The 19,278-nt window shown below is 55.7% G+C and overlaps 2 protein-coding genes across 21 annotated transcripts in view; one reads left to right on the top strand and one right to left on the bottom strand.

Moving 5' to 3' along the window:
• Positions 1-8,452, top strand: part of MAP4 (microtubule associated protein 4) — a 167,897-nt gene extending 159,445 nt beyond the window's left edge. For 9 of the 11 annotated variants that reach the window (XM_060307203.2, XM_060307197.2, XM_070046654.1 and 6 more), the window contains 4 exons: positions 4,331-4,412; positions 5,897-6,009; positions 7,899-8,088; positions 8,213-8,350. In XM_060307203.2, the coding sequence (XP_060163186.2) occupies positions 4,331-4,412; positions 5,897-6,009; positions 7,899-8,088; positions 8,213-8,220 (393 nt within the window). In that variant the 3' untranslated portion in view covers positions 8,221-8,350. Of the gene's footprint in view, positions 1-4,330; positions 4,413-5,896; positions 6,010-7,898; positions 8,112-8,212 lie in introns of those variants that run through there. The other 2 variants (XM_060307198.2, XM_070046653.1) reach the window with 2 other exon arrangements.
• Positions 8,453-9,649: 1,197 nt separating this feature from the next.
• DHX30 (DExH-box helicase 30) overlaps positions 9,650-19,278 on the bottom strand; it is a 32,089-nt gene continuing 22,460 nt past the window's right edge. For all 10 annotated transcript variants that reach the window (XM_060307189.1, XM_060307190.1, XM_060307186.2 and 7 more), the window contains 16 exons: positions 18,888-19,189; positions 18,299-18,419; positions 17,405-17,554; positions 15,276-15,428; positions 14,133-14,969; positions 13,812-13,887; positions 13,621-13,725; positions 13,184-13,359; positions 12,780-12,986; positions 12,615-12,696; positions 12,351-12,544; positions 12,070-12,229; positions 11,798-11,955; positions 11,602-11,705; positions 11,388-11,527; positions 9,650-11,282 (listed from right to left, as the gene is read on the bottom strand). In XM_060307189.1, the coding sequence (XP_060163172.1) occupies positions 11,029-11,282; positions 11,388-11,527; positions 11,602-11,705; positions 11,798-11,955; positions 12,070-12,229; positions 12,351-12,544; positions 12,615-12,696; positions 12,780-12,986; positions 13,184-13,359; positions 13,621-13,725; positions 13,812-13,887; positions 14,133-14,969; positions 15,276-15,428; positions 17,405-17,554; positions 18,299-18,419; positions 18,888-19,189 (3,219 nt within the window). In that variant the 3' untranslated portion in view covers positions 9,650-11,028. The remainder of the gene's footprint in view (positions 11,283-11,387; positions 11,528-11,601; positions 11,706-11,797; positions 11,956-12,069; positions 12,230-12,350; positions 12,545-12,614; positions 12,697-12,779; positions 12,987-13,183; positions 13,360-13,620; positions 13,726-13,811; positions 13,888-14,132; positions 14,970-15,275; positions 15,429-17,404; positions 17,555-18,298; positions 18,420-18,887; positions 19,190-19,278) is intronic.

Here is a 19,278-nt window from a genome sequence, read left to right on the forward strand (position 1 = left end):
GTTTCTGGTGAGCCCTAAACGACAGCTGGGTGACACCCACTTGACATCTTTTGCCCCTGTGGGTGGGAGGCCTTAGGGGTTCAGAGACCTGTTCTGAGGGACGCGGTCTGTCTCGAGTCCGCTCTTGGGGGTGCAGTGGTCCTGACCTGGAGACAGATGTCCGGACTTCTCCAGAGCCCATCCTCGAGTCCTTGCTGTTGTAGAGCAGGGAGTTTGTGTTCCACGTGCTCCCACCCGTCCTGTGCCCTCCCTGCATCTCTGTGACTCTGCTCTTTCTCCTCTTCTCTCCCTGCTTCCTTCCCCCTCTTTTCTTTCTGCTCTCCTTCCCCCACTGTTTACCTTTTCCAACCCCTTCCTCCTATTTCCTTTTCTTTTTGGCTCTTTCTCTCTCCCATCTAGACATCCTGTTTATCATGCTGCTACTCTGTACCACCCTTAAGGTCTGTGTTAGGGACACAGGTGACTGGGGCTCATAGGGAGGTCCTGGTCTAGAGAGAGATGGTGTAGATCACCATTGTCATCTGGTATGTGGAGAGCACACTTGCATTTTCCACGTCCCTGTGACAGAGCCCTGCCCTCACCGCCTCTCCCCTAGCTTCTCTCCCACCCCAAGAGGGAGAGAGCTGCCCTGTCCTGATCTCCCTTGGGTTCATTCAGTTCCTTCTCCTCTCTTTCCTGACCTGGATTAAGTCCTGCTCTGCTTACCCTCTTCATTTTTAGGCTCTGTCCCCCTGCCCCCTTGGTGGTCATGTCGTCCTGCCCATGGCTTACAGAGGGCCCAACCCTGCAGTTCTGCTGTGAGGGTGCAAACATAGAACACCTCTTTCTTCCCCCCGCACAACTCCCCTACTGCACATCCTTCCTGGTCATCTCCCCACCACTGGCTCTTCCTGGCGTGGGCAGAAACTGCATCCTTGGCACTCGGGTGGCTGGTTCTTGGCCAACTTGGAAGTTGGCCAGAGATCAGCCATCCCAGTGTGGGAAGGCAGAGGTGGGGGAAGCTTTTAAAGGCAGTGTGGTTAAGGTGAGAAAGATCCAACCCGTGAAGGGCGCAGGTAGGCACTGGCCCTAGCTTTTCCTCTCAGGCTTTGGCCTAGATGCAAACGGAAGGTGAACAGGGATTCTGAGGGAATTGGGTTGCGTGCATGTGTGTGTGGGTGTGTGGGTGTGTGTGTGTGTGACACAGAAATGCATTTATATATGTTGTGTGGTGTATGTCAGAGCTCTGAAAATAGTCCTCGTTCATCTGTCACCTAGTATGGTCTTCCCACACTGCCTACACATGATTTCAAACAAGATTTTTTTGGTGAGGGAATGTACTTTTTAAAAGAGTTTTCATTTTAGGAGGTTTCCTTAAACAGCAGAGCATTAGGAAAATGCCTGTGACAGTGTTTCCAGTGGGAAGATGAGGGTAAACAGCCTGGACTATGGCGCTGTCCTGCCTTCCATCAGCCCCTCCATAAAGCCACCATAAATATACCTGTGTATAAGAAGGGTGGCCACCAGCCGTACGCGTCTAACCCCATTCCCCCACAGGGCCCTCCTTACCCCAGAGAGAAATTCTGGGGTTACCACAGGGATTCGTGGCTTGGAACAGGATCCTGGTCAGTACTCCCCACATGTCCCCATGTACACATAAACATGCCTCTTGTTGAGAACTGAGAGGCCATCGGGTGAGAACGTAGCAGCTACTACTGTGGCTGATCCCAGTTTAAATGTTGCAGCTGTTTTAATTCCATTTCACCCTTGCAAGGAGGGGTGTGTATGTTAATGGGTTCTGAGACCTGTTGGCAGTGTCACTTCAGTAGCAGTATTGACACCTGCAGCGGCCTGCAGGCCAGGGGCAGATCACGTGAGCACACGGCTTGAGCGAGGTGCGAGAATGCCGGGGTGGTGGTGAACAGGCTGGTGCTGGCTGCCAGGCGTCACTGCGGGCGACTTTGGGGCTAGCACGAGAAACACACATCCTAGGCCAGAGCAGCAGCACGTGGCTCCCTAAAGCCAAAGCCGTCAGTGGAGGCCGGGGGCTAGGGGAGCAGGTTGGGGGTATCTTTTGGAAGCGGATTGTGGCTCTTCTATGTACCAGCCTGGGAAGGCAGAGCTTGTCTCAGAGGCTTTGTTAACTTAGTGAGATGCAATTAAGCTTTTTAAAACTTTATATATATATATATATATATATATATATATATATATATATATATATAAATTTATTTATTTACTTTATTTTTGGCTGACTTGGGTCTTCGTTGCTGCACATGGGCCTTCTCTAGTTGTGGCGAGCGGGGGCTACTCTTCGTTGTGGTGCGCGGGCTCTAGGCCACGCAGGCTTTAGTAGTTGTGGCTCGTGGGCTCTAGAGCTCAGGCTCAGTAGTTGTGGCGCAATGGGCTTAGTTGCTCCACGGCATGTGGGATCTTCTGGCCCAGGGCTCGAACCCGTGTCCCCTGCATTGACAGGCGGATTCTTAACCACTGCGCCACCAGGGAAGTCCCTAAAACTTTTAATTATAGAAATTTTCAAACATATACAAAAGTAGAGAAAATGGTAACGTGAATTGGATGTACTTTTTTACCCAGCTTCATTTATTAATCTTTGTGGCCAGTCTTATCTATAAATGCCCACCCCAGTTATTTTGAAGCCAGTTTCAGTTATATCTTTTATCTGCAAATATTCCAATATGTAACTTTAAAAGATAAGAACTCTAATATACATATATATATAAAATCCCATAGCATGTTAAACAGGTTTGCTTAATCAGGAAACAAGTAAGGTCCATAAGTTGTGATTGGTTGATTTGCATCTTATAATCTTAGGTTTCTCTTACTCTACAAGTTCCCTGTTCATTTTTTCTTTTTTCACGGTAATATTTTTCAAGAGTAAACTGAGTGGTTTGTCCTAGAATTTGGATTCTGCTGAGGATGTCCCCATGGTTTCACTTAACGTATTCATTAGTCCCACAGTTTTCTTTTTATTTATTTATTGTTTTTTTTAACATCTTCATTGGGGTATAATTGGTATACAATGGTGTGTTAGTTTCTGCTTTATAACAAAGTGAATCAGTTATACATATACATACGTTCCCCTATCTCTTCCCTCTTGCGTCTCCCTCCCTCCCACCCTCCCTATCCCACCCCTCCGGGCGGTCACAAAGCACTGAGCTGATCTCCCTGTGCTATGCGGCTGCTTCCCACTAGCTATCTATTTTACAATTGGTAGTGTATATATGTCCATGCCTCTCTCTCGCTTTGTCACAGCTCACCCTTCCCCCTCCCCATATCCTCAAGTCCGTTCTCTAGTAAGTCTGTGTCTTTATTCCTGTCTTACCCCAAGGTTCTTCATGACATTTTTTTTTCTTAAATTCCATATATATGTGTTAGCATACGGTATTTGACTTTCTCTTTCTGACTTACTTCACTCTGTATGACAGACTCTAGGTCTATCCACCTCATTACAAATAACTCAATTTCGTTCCTTTTATGGCTGAGTAATATTCCATTGTATATATGTGCCACATCTTTATCCATTCATCCGATGATGGGCACCCACAGTTTTCTTTAGATTGATTCAGACTTGATATTTTTCCCCACATTTTTGCAAGACGTTCATAGGCAGTGGTGGTGTTTCTATCAGGAAACATAATGTCTCACTCTTCTCGTCGTCTCACTCCTCGTGATGCTGGCGGCTGTTGATGCCCAAAACCATGAGTTCAGTGAAGGTGCACTGTGGTGAGACTCTAATTATCCTGTCCTTTCTTCATTTATTGGCTGGAATACATCTATAAAGCGAAACTTCCCCTTATCAACTATTCTTTTTTTGAGGACTAGGTTCAGCTGTGGCACACTGTCAACAGATGTGTGGACTCCACACCCTGGCGAGAGCCCAGCCGTGGCGAGTGACCTCTGTTGACTCCTCACAGGTCATCTCAGGGATGGCGCAAGATGAGCCTGTCACTGTTGCCGAGGACACGTGGTGGCTTGCTTTAGCAGCTGCCAGATCTGTGGCTGGGAAAAGTGCATTTCCCCAAGCTCCTGTTTAGGGAGAACTGCAGCCTTGTTGGAAAGATGAGCCAGAGTAGAGGCTGCTGTTTTGATGGTAGTAGGTACGCTGTAGGTGATGATTGAGCACCTGAAGCGATTAGTGTAGAGCTGGTGCTGAGGTCCCTTCAAGAGATGGTATGAAGAAGGGATGGAGTGAGGTTAGAGCCAGGGAAGCCTTTGGAGAAGGCGGCCTCTGACCTCGGGTTTGGAGACTATAAAGAGAGCATGGGTTTGGACCTGGCAGTACACCTTCTCTCACTGAGGCAGTCACTTTTTTGTGTGTTTTTCTCCTCAGGTTCAGATTCAGAACAAGAAGGTGGACATCTCTAAGGTCTCCTCCAAGTGTGGGTCCAAGGCTAACATTAAGCACAAGCCTGGTGAGTGGTGCCTCCCTTGTCCCAGGTTTCACCCCTATGTCTCTGTCCTTCCATGAAGATTCCTGGAGCCACACACCCAGGGCACAGCAGTAGAAACAACGTAGTCCTCAGTCCCTGTCAGGGAGGGGGGATTCTGGGCACTAACCTTTTAGTTGGAGGAGGAACAGTGTGGAAGGTTTGCCATTTGCACCAGCAGCGTCTTGAGGACCTGCTGTGTGCATGGCACTGTTGACCCAGGCCTAGGGGAAAGGTACGCTAGGGGCTAAGAACCCTTCTCAGCCTCCCAGGCAAGCGTTCAGGAGCTGGTGCTGAAGGAGCTCTGGAGAGTGGTGGTCGGGTCTTGCCTGTCAGACTCAGGAGCAAAGGGTATTCTCGAGCAGTGAAGCATTCACCAGCAGCTCCAGCAGGAGATAGGGAGCCATTCAATAATGCCGCCTCGGCCTGCCCATGTGGATCTTGCCACTACAGCAATGCAGACTCTCCTGCCAGCAGCACAGGTGGCCTGGCGCCCCCGTGGAGGCCTCTGAGCCACTGGCAATGTTGTCTGAGCAGGGCCTGCGTTCTTGGCTCGGCTGTACCCTAAGAGCCTCGTGTGTCCTGGACCCTGGGTCGGCAGCAGATTTGGGGTAGTGCCGTATCTGTAGTGGCAGGCACACTGGCTGACAGGTCTGGTGTCTCAGAGATCAGTCGCCACGCCACGGGCCAGTTAAGGGGAAGGCAAAGAAAACTCCCTTCCCTCTCAGCAAAAACTGTCATCCATTTTAGAAGGTGTTCTGTGTAAAAGGATCAAAACACTTTGCCCCTTAACTAACCTTCATTTTTCCTTCTATCTGGAAAATCCAGTCCTGTGAGATACCTCCTTCCCTAGTGACACTGAGTGACTTGAGGTCCAGTTTTTGCAAGGGGCCAGAAATCCAGTGGGTAGGATACCTGGAGAATTTGGCAGGCAGCTAGGTGTTGAGGTTGGTGATATGAGCCAGGAGGAGATGGGAGAATGAAGAAGGGCTCAAGGGAAAGCCAAGCTGAGGGGCCGGGTGGCCAGTGACAGTGCTCTGGCCCTTGATCCCATGGCCTCACTCTGGCTGAGCTGTGAACGTTGCCTGTGTACAGACTGCCTCCCCTCTGCTCCCGCCTCTTGCCTTCCCTTCTTTTCATGACAGTGAGATTCAGTTAAACTGCTCACCTAGACCATACTCCATCCTGTGACTCACTGGCTCGCTGGTGACTTTGAGCAAGTCACTCCTCTCCTCCAGTATCAGTGGTGGCAGCTGGAAAACCAGGATTCCAGGATCTTGACCCTGACCAACAGGGTGTTTATGAGGCTGAAAGCATGTGTTCACTGTGCCTCTTCCTTTGTCCTCAGAGCAGGTCACTTTTTCCCCATTTCTATACTGGGCACATCCCAGTCCTTGGCCAGCTTCCTGGCTTTGCCTGTAGGGGTATTTCTCTGCCACCCACAGTGACCCATTTCTGTTTGGTTCCAGGTGGAGGAGATGTCAAGATCGAAAGTCAAAAGCTGAACTTCAAGGAGAAGGCCCAGGCGAAGGTGGGATCTCTTGATAACGTGGGCCACCTGCCTGCAGGAGGTGCCGTGAAGGTAGTGAGTGGGTCCTGGCGGGGACACAGCTGGGGGGTGGGGTTGTGCGGCTGGAGTCTGGGTCCCAGCAGGTGGGCACCTGTCACCGCCCCTCAGTCTCTTCAGGGGTCATGTTTCACCCACACCATTGCTGTTTCCATCGTCTGTCATCAGTCCTGAGCGAGGCAGGAGAGGTGAAGAGGCCCCAGCCTGGTCACCTCTCACCTGTCCAGCTGGAGATGGAACGTTCTCCTGAGAGCCGTGGCCTGCCTTTCTGAGCCCATCTCAGCCATGTTCAGAGGGACAGGGCTGGAGTGCAGGTCCCCACAAGGCCGGGGTCTGTGTGGTACCGTTCTCGCAGCACCTCCTGAGACGGGAGTGTTCGGTACCTGCTCTGTGTCAGGCTCTGTTCTGGGCCTGGGAGCGGAATGGCACATTTTTACTGCCCGTGACGGCAGGCCTGGCATCCACCCCTCTGGAGGCCTGCGCGGGCCGGGCTCTGGAGAGCGCTCAGGCGGCAGGCTTCCCATCCTGGTTGGGCCTCTCCTCCCTTCCCTCCCTCTCTTCCCTCTGCGCTCCTTCCACAGTACTGTGAGATCTTTTGTCTGCCAAGATGCTGTCTGTCCTTTGTTCCGTGTCATCGGGTAGCAGGGCCGTGGGGGCAGCGCCTTGCCGGCTTCCAAGCCTGAGGGTGGCTGCAGCTGCTCAGGGAGGGGTGGGCGAGGGAGAGGGGACACGAGCAGTGCTCCGGGCCTTCCCCTGCATCTGACCGCGCAGCGCGGCTCCATCCCAGCCCGCACTTTGTCCCACCCACCTCAGTGCTCCGTTCAAGCCCGGACTAGCTCCCTCTGTCGCAGCCTCTCAGGACATGCTCCACACCTTGTGAGGGGCTGTTCTCTGGTCAGCACCCCCGGGGCACTAACTTGGGTGTAGTCACTTGTCCCCGGCCACACGACGGGTGCACGCAGACCAGGGCTCACGCCTGGGCCTTTCTGACCGCAAGTCTTTTCTTTACTCACATCACCTCCCTTTCTTATCACTTCTGGAACTATTTTTCTAACACAGAGGTCCGTTTCTTTCACTGCTCTGATTTCTCCTGTTGTCGCCTTTGGGCGTTCCCAGCACAGGTGTGCCAGCTCGCCAGTGCCTCCCAGCAGCCCTCCCTCTTGTGCTCTGGACTCACACTGGGTGTCCACGGCCACCACAAGGCCTTCCTCGCCAGGCCCCCCCAGTCTCCCTCACACCTCCTTGGACACCTTCTTCCCTCCTGTGTCCCCAGGCCCCAGAAAGATGCCCAGCACAGAGGAGGCCTCTGTCAGGGGCGCATGAATGATGGATACACGGGCAGCGCTGCCCCAGGAATGGCCGAGAAAGCCTCTCCGAACACTCGCATGTGCAGGGAGTGCCCTGGGATCCCTTAGGTCTGAGGTGGCGGCCTGCACCCCTCAGGAACTGGTTCAAGCTCCCGGAGCTCCCTCGCCCTAGTGGCTCCAGACCCACATCTTGAGATGATTCCTTAGCTTTTTTGCTAACAATCTGCTGTCATAAGTGTTGTGATCTGGCATCAGCCTTGTTGAGAAGCCAGGCACCTTTCACCTCTCATGTCAGAGGCTTCACGAAGCCTTTCGTCTCGCAGAGGAGGCTCTCAGAGCGTGTCACTAGCCAGGCTGCACTGCTTTACTGCCCCAGAGCCTGAGTTCTTACCCAGCACCCTGCCACCCAGGCCAGGAGTTGGTCTGGTGGGGGGGGGGCGGGGGGGCACCTGGTCTAGACTCCCAGGTGACTGTACCTTGAGCCAATGGGGAGCAGCAACAGCGGGGGTGGGGACTGTGTGTGAAACCCACCACCATCACCATCCCACACCCTCCCCGACTGACCCTGCACTGTCTCCCCCACTGTTTCATTTGTAGACTGAGGGCGGTGGCAGCGAGGCCCCTCCGTGTCCGGGCCCCCCAGCTGGGGAGGAGCTGGCCATCCCTGAGGCAGCGCCTGAAGCTGGCGCCCCCACTTCAGCCAGTGGCCTCAGTGGCCACACCACCCTGGCAGGGGGTGGTGACCAAAGGGAGGCCCAGACCTTGGACAGCCAGATCCAGGAGACAAGTAAGTGGCTGGGCTCGGCCTAAGGGCCAGCCAGGGGCCCTGCCACTGGCTGCAGATTGAAACTCCTTTGTTTTCCTACCGGAGTGTGGCCTGAATTTTAACGAAGCAACCTTTTATTTTCCAGGCATCTAATGATGACATTCTGGTCTCGTCTTCCGTCCCCTGTGTTCCCCTTCTTGTCTCCCCCGTCACCCTCTCCCTTCCCTCCTCCTGTGTCACTGCAGATTGAGACCTACAGGCTGACGTTCCGGGCAAACGCCAGGGCCCGCACCGACCACGGGGCCGACATTGTCTCCCGCCCCCCTCCACTTCCCTGGCGGCCCCAGCTCAGGCACCTGGGCCCCTAGCTCCCTCTCCCGGGCTGCCCTCTAGGCCCCTCCCTCCCTCCTGCCTCACTTGCCCAGGGTGGCAGCAGCCCCACCCCCGTGCTCCCTCCACTCCCGGCCCCAGACCCGGCTCCCTGCTTGGCTCCCCCGTCCTCACCATTGCGCCGCTGCTCCGCGGAGAAGGTTGGGTGGAAAGTGGGGTAGGGGAGGCTAGTTCAGGACCTCCTGGGATCTGGGTGGGGGGAACCGGAGTCCAACCTCCTCTTTGTTTGGTTTTTTTGGACCAAACCCAAGAGAAACTGACATACCCTCCCTCCTCGCTGGTCCATCTGGAGGGAAGAGTGGAAGTGGACGTCCCCGTGATGGCTGGGTGCTAACTGCGTACCCTGAAGCCTGCTAAGCCACTGCCTCTTCCTTTGACCCCACAGTGGTGCCCACCTCACAGGTGGCACCAGGCACCTCTTGCTGCCCTCCCCCAAGTTAGTCAGGGGCAATGCTGCCTGTCCCCGCTGCTTCCCATACCTACCTAGCTGCTGTCACACTTTTATCTTTTTTTTTTAATAACCTGAAAACCGGTGGAGTAGTTTTGCAGGTTGAAGCCATGTCTGAATGAAAGTCGTTGGTAGGTGTTAAAGGAAACAGGGAAGGGAGATCCTGAAGCCTCCAGCTGGGAGGTGAGGCATTGGAGGCTGCCCTGCCTTGGGCAGCTTGGGGCCCCGGCCCCGGAGGTGGTGTGGGCAGGGCAGGTGCAGTGGGGGGCTGTGGGCTAGAGGGCAGGCAGGGACCGCTAGGGGCTGGTCAGAGTGTGGACTGGTGGTTCTGGCATTTTGTGTGTATGCTGCTTTTCTTTTCTAACCAAGAGGCTGGTTTTGGCATCTATGTCTGTCTCATTCCCTGGGATCTGGTGGGAGACAAGGTCGGGCTGGAAAGGGCCATGGAGGTCAAATTCCTCCTAGCCTCCAACCTAGGACACTCGAGCCCTCAGTTGCCAGGGAGCCTGATGTGTTCAGAACTCATGTGGATAGTGGGGAATCAAGTCTGGAAATTTAAAAATAAGTACATGAGATGGGCCATCCAGGCTCCCTTACGGCCTGACTGGAGAGGGGAGAGAGGAGAGGAGAGGCCAGCCTAAGGGGTGTGTCCTGGTTAGGCCTGGTCTTGGGATGGCTGCAATGATAAGTCCCGGGAATTGTATTGACACGAAGATTCTTATTGCACTTGTACTTTTTGTATTAAAGTTTGCATGGTTTCTAATAAAGGATTAAAACGTAACAGTTTGTAGTGAAATGGCCTGGGAGTCTCCAAGGCTTCTCCTCTGGAAGAGCATTTTCTGCAGTGCAGACTTGGCCCCTCACACTCCCCACCTCCTCCTCTGGCATCCCTTGGCGCTGAGAAGGTGGGAGCTGTTGACCTAGGATCAGATTTGAAGTCCATGTAGAGGGAGGGTGTCTGGGCTGGGCAGGTGCTCTCCCTTTCTGAGGTAGCATTTTCTCCAGGGAGGTTCGACACCATCTCCCCAGCTCCCCAAGCACATACCAAGAAATTGCAGGGGTCTTGTGGAAAAAGCACTCCCAGGGCCAGAGACTGTCCACACAGTGCTTCAACGGCGCCAGGGACATCAGGGCATCCGTGTTTTGTCTGCAAGAAAGGGTGAGATGAAACTGGGAGAACGCAGTGGGAGGTGGGGTGCCAGATGCAGTGGGGTGACAGTGCTGGGCCTAAAGGTACCTGCACCTGTGTTGATGCTGGGGTGGACAACAAGCTCTCGGTCCTTTTACTCCGTTGGCCAAAGGTAGGGGTGGGAGAGGTGACCCCGGCGGAGAGCACTCTAGGGGGCGCTGGAGTGGTCAGTGTTCTGAAAGGTGGTTTGGGCACAGCTCCCTTGAAGGGTCCCACAAGCCAGAGAAGCTGAGAAGGCCGCCCTGACAGGTGGGACCAGAGGCCCTGTGTGCTGTGTTCTATTCTGCAGCTGTTGGGGCTGGAACGTTTCTGTACTTCCCCATTTGCTTATGGCTCAGCCGTTAACCATGTTGATCTGTGATTGTTGTTATGATTTCCAGAACAAATAAAGCTCGTATGTCCCACCACGCAGGCCCTGTCTTCTGTATACGTCCTGGTTGTCTACGTCTTCAGCATCCGAGGCCCCCACAGCCCCCAGCTTGTCCCCTCGCATTGAGGGACTGGGGTGCAGCGTGCAGTCTTGACCTCAGCCCCTCGTCTGTGAATCTGTGGCTGTGACCAAAGGTTAAGGCTGCTTGTGGAACTGCTCCCTCCCCCGTTTGCTTGGGTTAGCAAGTGACAGCCAGCCAGAGAGGATCCAGGCTGCGGGCCCTGCTGCACGCGCAAGGACACTGCCTCCCACCGCGGCTGTGACAAAGACGACTAGACTGGGCCAAGCAGCACAAGCCAAGAACCCGCATGAGTGGTTCAAGCTCCTGAGGGCTGGGTTCTAAGCCCCTTGCTCTCCTAAGACTTTGGGGCCCTCCCTTCTGAGCCTTCACTCTTCCTCTTGGTTTGGGGAGCCCCAGCGGATAGCGATGCTCACAAGGGATAAATAGAACTTTATTTTAAATAAACATTTGCACTCTGTACATGGCCCCAGCGGAGACGGGGCTTAGTCGTCAGCTGTCTTGCGCACATCAAAGCTGCCACAGGGCCCGCGCAGCAGCTCCGCCAGCAGCGCAAGCAGCTGCCCATGCTCCTCCTGCACGCAGGGCGGCAGTGCAGCCAACTCGCTGCGCAGGCTCCGCTCCACCATGCGGCCCAGGGCCCGGCGCAGCTCCCGCAGCAGCCGCACAGTGCGTGAGTCGCCCTCCAGCCGCAGCAGGTCGCTGTCACTAAGGGAGATGGTGGCCCGGCGCCCATCATCTAGAGGAAGGGAGAGACGCGGGGAGCCCGGGTGAGTGAGGCCGGACCCCTGAGGAGGCAAAGCAGCCGGAGAAGCGGTGGGGCAGGAGGTGTGCAGGTACCCACCACGGATGTGGACGTCCCCGTCGGTGAGTAGCAGCACAGCTAGTGGGTGCACCTGGGAGGAGTCCCGGACAAAGACGCTGCCGTTGGACTTAACAGCCATGAAATACGTCAGCCATCGGCTCCGTAGCCGTGTGGCCTCCCTAGGGAACAAAGCTGGGTGAGGCCCCTTGCTGAACCACCCGAGCTGCCCTGCCCCAGCCTGACAGTCCCCCACCTGTTAATGGTCGACTTGTGCAGCAAGATGTTGCCGGATTTGGTCCTATACGTGACACTGTTGGGCTTGAACTTGCCCTGCCGGGTCACCTTGCCCTGCCTCACCTGCAAGGATGAAGGAGAAGGTGGGTGGGTTGAGCAAGGAGCTGGGATGGAAGGAGAGGTCATGGCCTGGAGCCCCCTCCCCAGGGCAGCACCTGGATGAGGTTGGGGTAGAGACCCGCCATCAGCACACCCTTCACCAGCTCTTCCTCCTCACTGTACTCGTTGCACTGGGCAGAGGCCAGGGTGCAGTCCGAGGGCTTCCCCACCAGGAAAGCCTCATAAATGTTCTCTGAGAACTGCTTGATGAGTCCTGGGGAGGCAAAGTCAGGGTGAACCTAGGGCCCCCGGTTCACAGCTCACTGTGCACCAGCCCAGTGCGAGTGGGAAGGGTGGAGGGGCTCAGGGCAGCTCGGGACCCGCTGACCGTGGATGAAGCGCAGGCTGGGCGCATAAAGCAGGTTTTCCTCCAGGTAGTTCTCACGAGAGCTGCGGTCCTGCCAGCGCAGCACCTCCTCCCAGCCAGACACAGCCCGCACGAACGCCAGGTGGTCGCTGCCACTGTCGTGGCTCAACAGTGCCTTCACCTGGGAGGGGAGGCGGGTGCCAGGGTCACAGGGCAGGGACCAGAGGAAGCCACCTCGGGACCGAAGGGAGCGGAGGGCCGGAAGGGAGAACAGAGGGCCACGCAAAGGCATTGGGTCTGACCTTGTCCACCTCCGCCCGGTTCTGCAGGCTGCTGCTGAAGGGGTCCCGGGTGAGGCAGGAAACGACCACTAGCAGCGGGTGCAGGCAACGGAAGATGGCAGCCAACACTATGGCCTTGGCCAGCCGTGGGTCAGTGGAGATGTGGGCCAGGCGCTGCCCCAGAGTGGTCAGGTACTCCCGCTGGTCCAGCACCCCTGCAAGCTCAGCCGTCAGTCCCGCCCCTGACAGCCATTCCGCAGCCCGGCCCAGCCCTGCACCACTCACCGATCTCCTGGAGCAAGATCACGGCCTCGTCCACCGCCTTGATGTTTGGACTGTCCACGGCCTTGGAGAGGAACTCCACTGCCTACAGCACGAACGAGGCAGAGCCTGTTAGCCCGCACCCCACCTGCACGTTCCCAGGGCCCACTCCGCCCACCTCTGCCGCACCGTCTTCTCTGGCATGTGGATCTTGGCTTGCAGCACCAGGTTCTCAAGGGGCGTGCGCAGGATCTCCGGCACCTGGAAAGGGGCCATCTTCTCCAGCCGGCTCCGCGGGAACAGGTGGTAGGCAAAGCCTGACTGGCAGCGGCCCGCCCGGCCCCGGCGCTGGATCACGTTGGCTCGTGACACCCACACGGTCTCCAGGCAGGACACCTGGGGGAGGGGGCAGGTGAGCAGCCACACAGACCACACGCCTTCCTCCATGCTCCCCTGCGCCTGGCCTTCACCTCACTCAGCTCCTCAACTGCCCCCCACAGCAGGGACAGGGAGATCCCACAGGTGTGGCCTTCTCCAGACACACAGGCCCAGGGTAGATCTGGGCTGGGGCAGGGCCAGGAGATGGGTGCCACCTTGGTCTTCAGGTCGTAGCGTTCCTCCTTGTGCAGACCGCTGTCCACCACGTGCACAATGTCATTGATTGTGATGGAGGTCTCAGCAATGTTGGTGGCCAAGACAATCTTGCGCACGCCAACGGGAGGCTGTTGGAATATGGCCTTCTGGTCCATCATGGGGATGTTGGAGTGCACTGGTGGGCAGCAAGAACACACTGGTCACGGGCACTGCTCCAGCCAAAACCTCCCCATATGAGGGCAGGCAGGGATTTTGACCCTATTTTGATGAAACTGAAGTCCAGATCAGTAATATGCCCAGTAGAGGTCACAAAGCCAGCAAAAAAGTAGTGCAGCCTATTAAGAAACCCAAGGCCCTGAGCCCCAGGTGAGTCACTCCCCAGGACAGAGGGCAAGCCTGGTGTTAGGGGCCACCATCCTTGCACACATGCTCTCACCTGGCAGGATGAGGTACTTGCTCTCATGCATGCCCAGGGCCTCCTGGAGGCGTTGCTGCACTCCTTTGATCTCCTGCCACCCAGGCAGGAAGCAGAGGATCCCACCTGTAAAGGGCCCTGCAGGCATGAGCTAGTGGCTCCCGGCAGATGGGAGAGCAGGGTGGGCACGGGGCAGAGAAGAAAGCACCCACCTGGTTCCCCGCGGGCATCAATGTGCAGAACCAGATCAGTCACGAGGTCCAAATCGAGAGCGCATTCATCCTCAGACTGGGGTGGGGGAAGAGAGGCCAGTCACAGCCCCGGGGCCAGGGGTCGTGCACAGGACACGGCCACCGCGACTCGGTGAGGTCAAGGCACGTGACACATCACCTCCAACCCTCACCACACCCTTGTCAAGAAGGCCTGATCATTCCCATTTCTAGCAAGGAAACCAAGGCTTGGGAAGGAGGAGGGGAATCCATGGAGAAAAGGCCAGGAGCCGTGGGCAGGACGGGGCGGGCGTATCCCCTCACCTCGTGGTGCCGATGCCGGTGTGGGTACTGGTGCTTGCCCAGCTTGGCCAGGATATCCTCCAGGTAGTGCTCCTTGACAGGGTACATGAAGCCGGGCACCTTGATGACAGGGCAGCCACCAAAGTAGCGGGAGAAGCGCTCGTTATCACCTGTGGCACTCATGAGCACCAGCCGCAGGGCCGGGTTGAGCCGCTGCAGGCCCTTGAGCAGAATCAGCAGGAAGTCCGTGTTCACGTCCCGCTCGTGCACCTCGTCCACGATTACATGGCTCACGCCCTCCAGGCTGGGGTTGCTCTGCAGCTTCCGTAGCAGGATGCCCACGGTACAGAACAGCAGAGCCCCACCTCGGGCTGGAGGCTTGCTTTCCAACCGCACCTGGAAGCCCACGTTCCGGCGCAGGGAGGGGCCCAGTTCGTGGCTGACCCGCTGTGCCACGGACACAGCCGAGATGCGGCGCGGCTGAGTGATGATCACGTTGCAGCGAGCACCTCGGCCCTCGGTCACGTAGCGCTCCAGCAGCAGCTGGGGGATGCGCGTGGTCTTCCCACAGCCCGTGTCCCCGGCGATGACCACCACCGGGTGCTGCTCGATGGCACTGAGGATGGTGTCCCGATGAGGGTCCACAGGGAGCTGGGGGGCCTCCTGCCAGACCGGCCCTCGCCGCCGCCACAGCTCCAGCAGGCTCTGGCTCAGACGCAGCTCCTCTGTTTCTGACAGGGGCATGTAGGGCTTGCCTGTGATAGGGTCACCCAGCGGCCCCGAGTCCTTGCCCAAGGGCAAGATGTCATCACTCTGCAGCCGGAGCTCTGGGGAGATCCATGAACTGTCCATGGGGTACTGGAGGACGGGAGAGGCAAACAAAATGGTGAAGAGAAATAGCTTCTTCTCATTTACCCACAGCCAGCCAGCCCCTCCACACAATTCACCTTGGCCAGAAGCTATGGCCCACCCTCCGGGCAGGACTCAGTCCTCAACTGCCCTGGGACCCTCGTGGGCAAGACAGGACTGCTCAGGGCAAAAGTGTGCCCAGGCTCCATCCCCAGTGGGGAAAGCGGGGAGTCACTACCGCCTGCTGCAGGTGAAAGCTTTTGGTCTGGGTAGATGAAGGCGGGCAGGTGAAGAGGAATGTGGGGATTCTCTTACGTGGTTTAGGAAGGTCTCTATCTTGCGGAGGATGGGTTCAGGCACCTGGATGGTACACGGCCGGCGCTGGGTCTCACCCAGCTCGCGCAAGGAGGCCAGGTTATACATGGCGTGGGTGAGCGGCTCGTTGTTCCGGTCCACCAGGCCCAGGCTCTGCAGAGGGAACACGGGAGGCTGGTCTATGCCTGTCTCCCCATAACTGGCCCAGACCTGCTCAGGAGCTTTAGAGAAGTCGTGCAGAGCAACCTCTTTTCTAAGACATTTTTGGGTTTGGGCCAATATGGTACAGGAGGGAGAAATTAGGAACCAGGAAAATGTCAGGTCTCCACCAAAAAAAAAAAAATGTTAAAAATGATTCAAGCAAAACCAGACCTGGCGTGTCTGAGTGTTACAGCCCCCACCCGCACAGACGGGCGCCGCAGAGAATCCTCTCCCCGAGCAGCCGGAGTCCCCACAGCAGCCCAGGCTCACCTCCGTGAATCCCCACCTGAGACAGGCGGGCCAGGCCCTGAGCCACCCCGGAACCCAGTCGCAGGCTCCTGTGCCTTCGCTGCCCGCCCACCCCTGCCACATTTCACGTCCAGCTGCCACACCTCCACCTGTCTCTGCATGACACCCAGTCCACCGTACAAACGTACACGGAAGTTCCCGGAAATACATACTTATGCACCTTGATAAAATAAACCACTGGAAGGGAAACTCTCTGTTTTATTTCCCTATATGCCCAAAGCCACCCACCAGAAATAAGACAAAGCATTCCAACACATTGGGCAAATGTGGAAAACCAGTCATTTTCCCCTATAGTCTTTCATGTCCGGATTCCGCACACCCTCCAAAACCCAGAGCAAACACTCCCTCCCTTAAGAAGTCTACCTGCACAGGGACCAATCCCCTTCCCCAGCCTCCTCGTGCCAGAACAGAAGAGGTGCCAACAGGGCCACCTTGCTGCAGGGGAGCCCTCTGTCCTTTCCCAGGACTGTGAGAATTTACCTACAGCCTCTCTGACCGTGGGCAGTCAGCTGCTCTCAGAACACTGCTGCCACCTAGAAGCTTGCTCCTTCCTGAGACAGGCCTCTAACATGCTGAGGGCCGTCTTCTCATCACTTTTTTGTCTGTTTTTGTTTTTTGTCAATGCATTTATTTTTCAGTTTCAATCTGTAATGGTTGCTTAATAAAACCAGTCAACGAAAAGTGATTTTTGGGGGGACAAATGTGGACATTAGCAGACTGAACAGTGGTGACAGGTGCAATCTTATTCCAACGTTAGTTTTCACAAATTTGAATTAAATACTCCCAGGACAGTGGAAATACCCTCCTAAAACAAGAGTTCTCAAGTTCATCACTGTTTTTGTCTATCAAATTAAAATTTAGACTTCCTCGAAGTTCTCCCAGTTAGCCCTAGTTCTGTCCTCTTGAGCCACAGGTAATGACACATCCATTCCCTCTCACCACTTACCTGAACCCATCCCTCTTCAGTTCTCCAGGATCTTGGTACCCCTCACTATCAGCTCTATCTAAAATTCAGTTCCCAGAGCCAAATGTACACCAAAGGTATATCCGACCATTCAGAGTAAAACAGGGCCTCCTTCCTCTCTTATTCTGCAAACCAGACCCCCACGGGTTCAGGTAACTCCCACAACTGGGCTATCAGCTGACCTCCAAAGCCGCTTCAAAATGATTGCTAGCTGTAAGCCCCACTGCCTTCACCTGGATGTTGATCCCTTCAATATTCATCCTAGATGAACGTCGCGTGGTTTGTTTTGGCCACAAAGCCCAAGTTATCAAGATCTTTCTAGATACCAAGTCTGTCCCTCAACAAAGACATCATTTCTCCAGCTCCATACCATTCAGAATGATAAGCATGTCTCCTCCTGGCTTCACCCAGGTTCCAGCCAACAGTGCTGAAACGGCTGAGCTCACGGGCAAAGCACCTCCACAGGGACTGTGGAGAAGCCCTGGAAACAGCACCCCACAGCCTGACGAGCAAGGCTGGGACACCAGATACTTATGTGCCCAGGCCAAAAGCCTGGCAGTGGTAGATTTCATTTCCTGGAAAAGTGGACCATTTGCCAAGGGTAGCAGGGAGCTCCAAGACATCTCATGCATCACACCAGGGACCTTGCACTCACCTTCAGTTTCTTACAAGCCAGGGCTGCCGCCTTATTCTCTGCCTCTGCTTTGCGACGCCCTTTGGCGACAAAGGTCATGGGACAGGGCCAGAGTAGGGTGAGGGTGGACAGCTTGGTCTTGGTGCCCACAGTATGGAACTGCATGAGGTTCTACACAAAGGGCAAGAGAGACGGTTACAGAAAGTTAGGGAATGAAAACATCCAGGAGTTCGCAGAATATCAAGGGACACAGAGATGGATTTAACCCCCATCTGAGCAGGTACCAAGCATCAGCCACAAAAGAAGTGCCACTGAACAGGCAGAAGCCAGCCCTGTGGGGCTGCAGCTCCCAGATCCTGGCCTTGCTTCTCCTGTGGTACCATGATTTCACAGGAGGAAATGGCATCTGGGCAATGCCACTACCTGCCCTCCTAGTCCACTGTCCTCTCAGCACTTTCAAAGCAAACAGGTATGATGGTAGCTGCAGGTTGAAGCTGTCAACACAAGCTAAAAACTAAGCACATCCTGGGGGATCAAAAAGGCCTTGCACCTGGAGAGAAGCTCTGCTTAACCAAAGCCCCTCAGCCTGACAACAAAGATGAAAACCTCAGCAAGTCAGCCACCCCCTCCCCAAACCCTCCTTTCCTGCCCGCAACCCTTGAACAGATATAGGTCTTCCACTCCTACAGTCCCCAGCCCCCTCCCTGTGCTCCAGTGTTCTGACTTCCAATCTGTCCCTGCTGCTTCAACCCTCCAAGGACCTGGAGTTCCCCCAGCTGGCCCAGGCTGGGCTTGGAGAACGGGCATCTTCGGCCCTCCCGTACGTAGTCTCCCTCCCACCTGGTCTGGAGGAAAACCAGACTTGACCAAGACAGCTCCCCAGTCTCACACACACTTATAGGAGACCCAGCTCACCTTGGCTGTGGAGGACGATGTCGCTATCTGAATCACCTTGGCCAGAAGGTTCTTGGGAAGCGGAAACTGGGTCAGAGCCCTAATAGCACTGTCGTCATCTGTCATTTCAAAGGAACCCCCCCTGGGAGGACCAAAAGTTTAGGTGAAAAAGCACTCTCTTCCTGGGCCAATTTCACCTGCTCTGAGACCCAGGGGCTAGGATACTGCATAGTTGCAGGAGGCTGGGGCATTTCCACTTGGCCTGTGATCCTCTCACAGACACAAAGCACACCTGGCGCTCCCTCAGTTCCCCCAAACAGATAGGAGGGTAGGGGCAGTGGGCAGGCAGAGTAGTTACTGGGCCTCTGAAGGACCCAAGTGTGAGCTGGAGAGAGGGTCTGTGCTGCTGTTTCGCAAAAGCCCAGCCATACAGTACACGGCCACAAGTGGCTTTCCCCAAGAACAGGTAGATATACCAATGAATAACAGAGACGCGGACTGAGATGTGGGGCAGGGGCCCTCCCATCTCAGAGAAGACTCCCTGGGAACACGCCCCACCCCATGTCAAGGTGCAGCCAGCTTCCCCTGCATTCCCTGCCCCTGGCTGTACCTCGAATCCCTGAGTGGGGTGTGGGAGTCCTGCTGGGCCATAGACAGAAATTCAGTGACATCAATGGTCCCCTCTTCTAGCTCTTCCTCCTCATCCTCCTCTTCCTCCCGGCCCAAGGAGCGGGATAAGCCCCCAGGTCCCCCTGGCCGGATGCTCTCAGGATTCAGCTGCCGCCAGGAAGTAGGTGGCATGGTGGGTTCTGGGCGCCACCAGCTGTCAGCCGGAGAGCCAAAGCGATCGGCTAGCACGCGGTATTTGGCTGCATCAAACAGCTCATTCCGGGGACCCAGCAGACCCCAGCCCTGGGGAAAAAAGGGGCGTTGTGAGGGCCCATACCACCCTCACACCTCAGGCTGCTCGGAACCTGCCCGGTTACACCGTAGGTCCCTCA

Source organism: Globicephala melas, chromosome 11 (genome assembly GCF_963455315.2).
Source record: "Globicephala melas chromosome 11, mGloMel1.2, whole genome shotgun sequence".
Taxonomy (NCBI): domain Eukaryota; kingdom Metazoa; phylum Chordata; class Mammalia; order Artiodactyla; family Delphinidae; genus Globicephala; species Globicephala melas.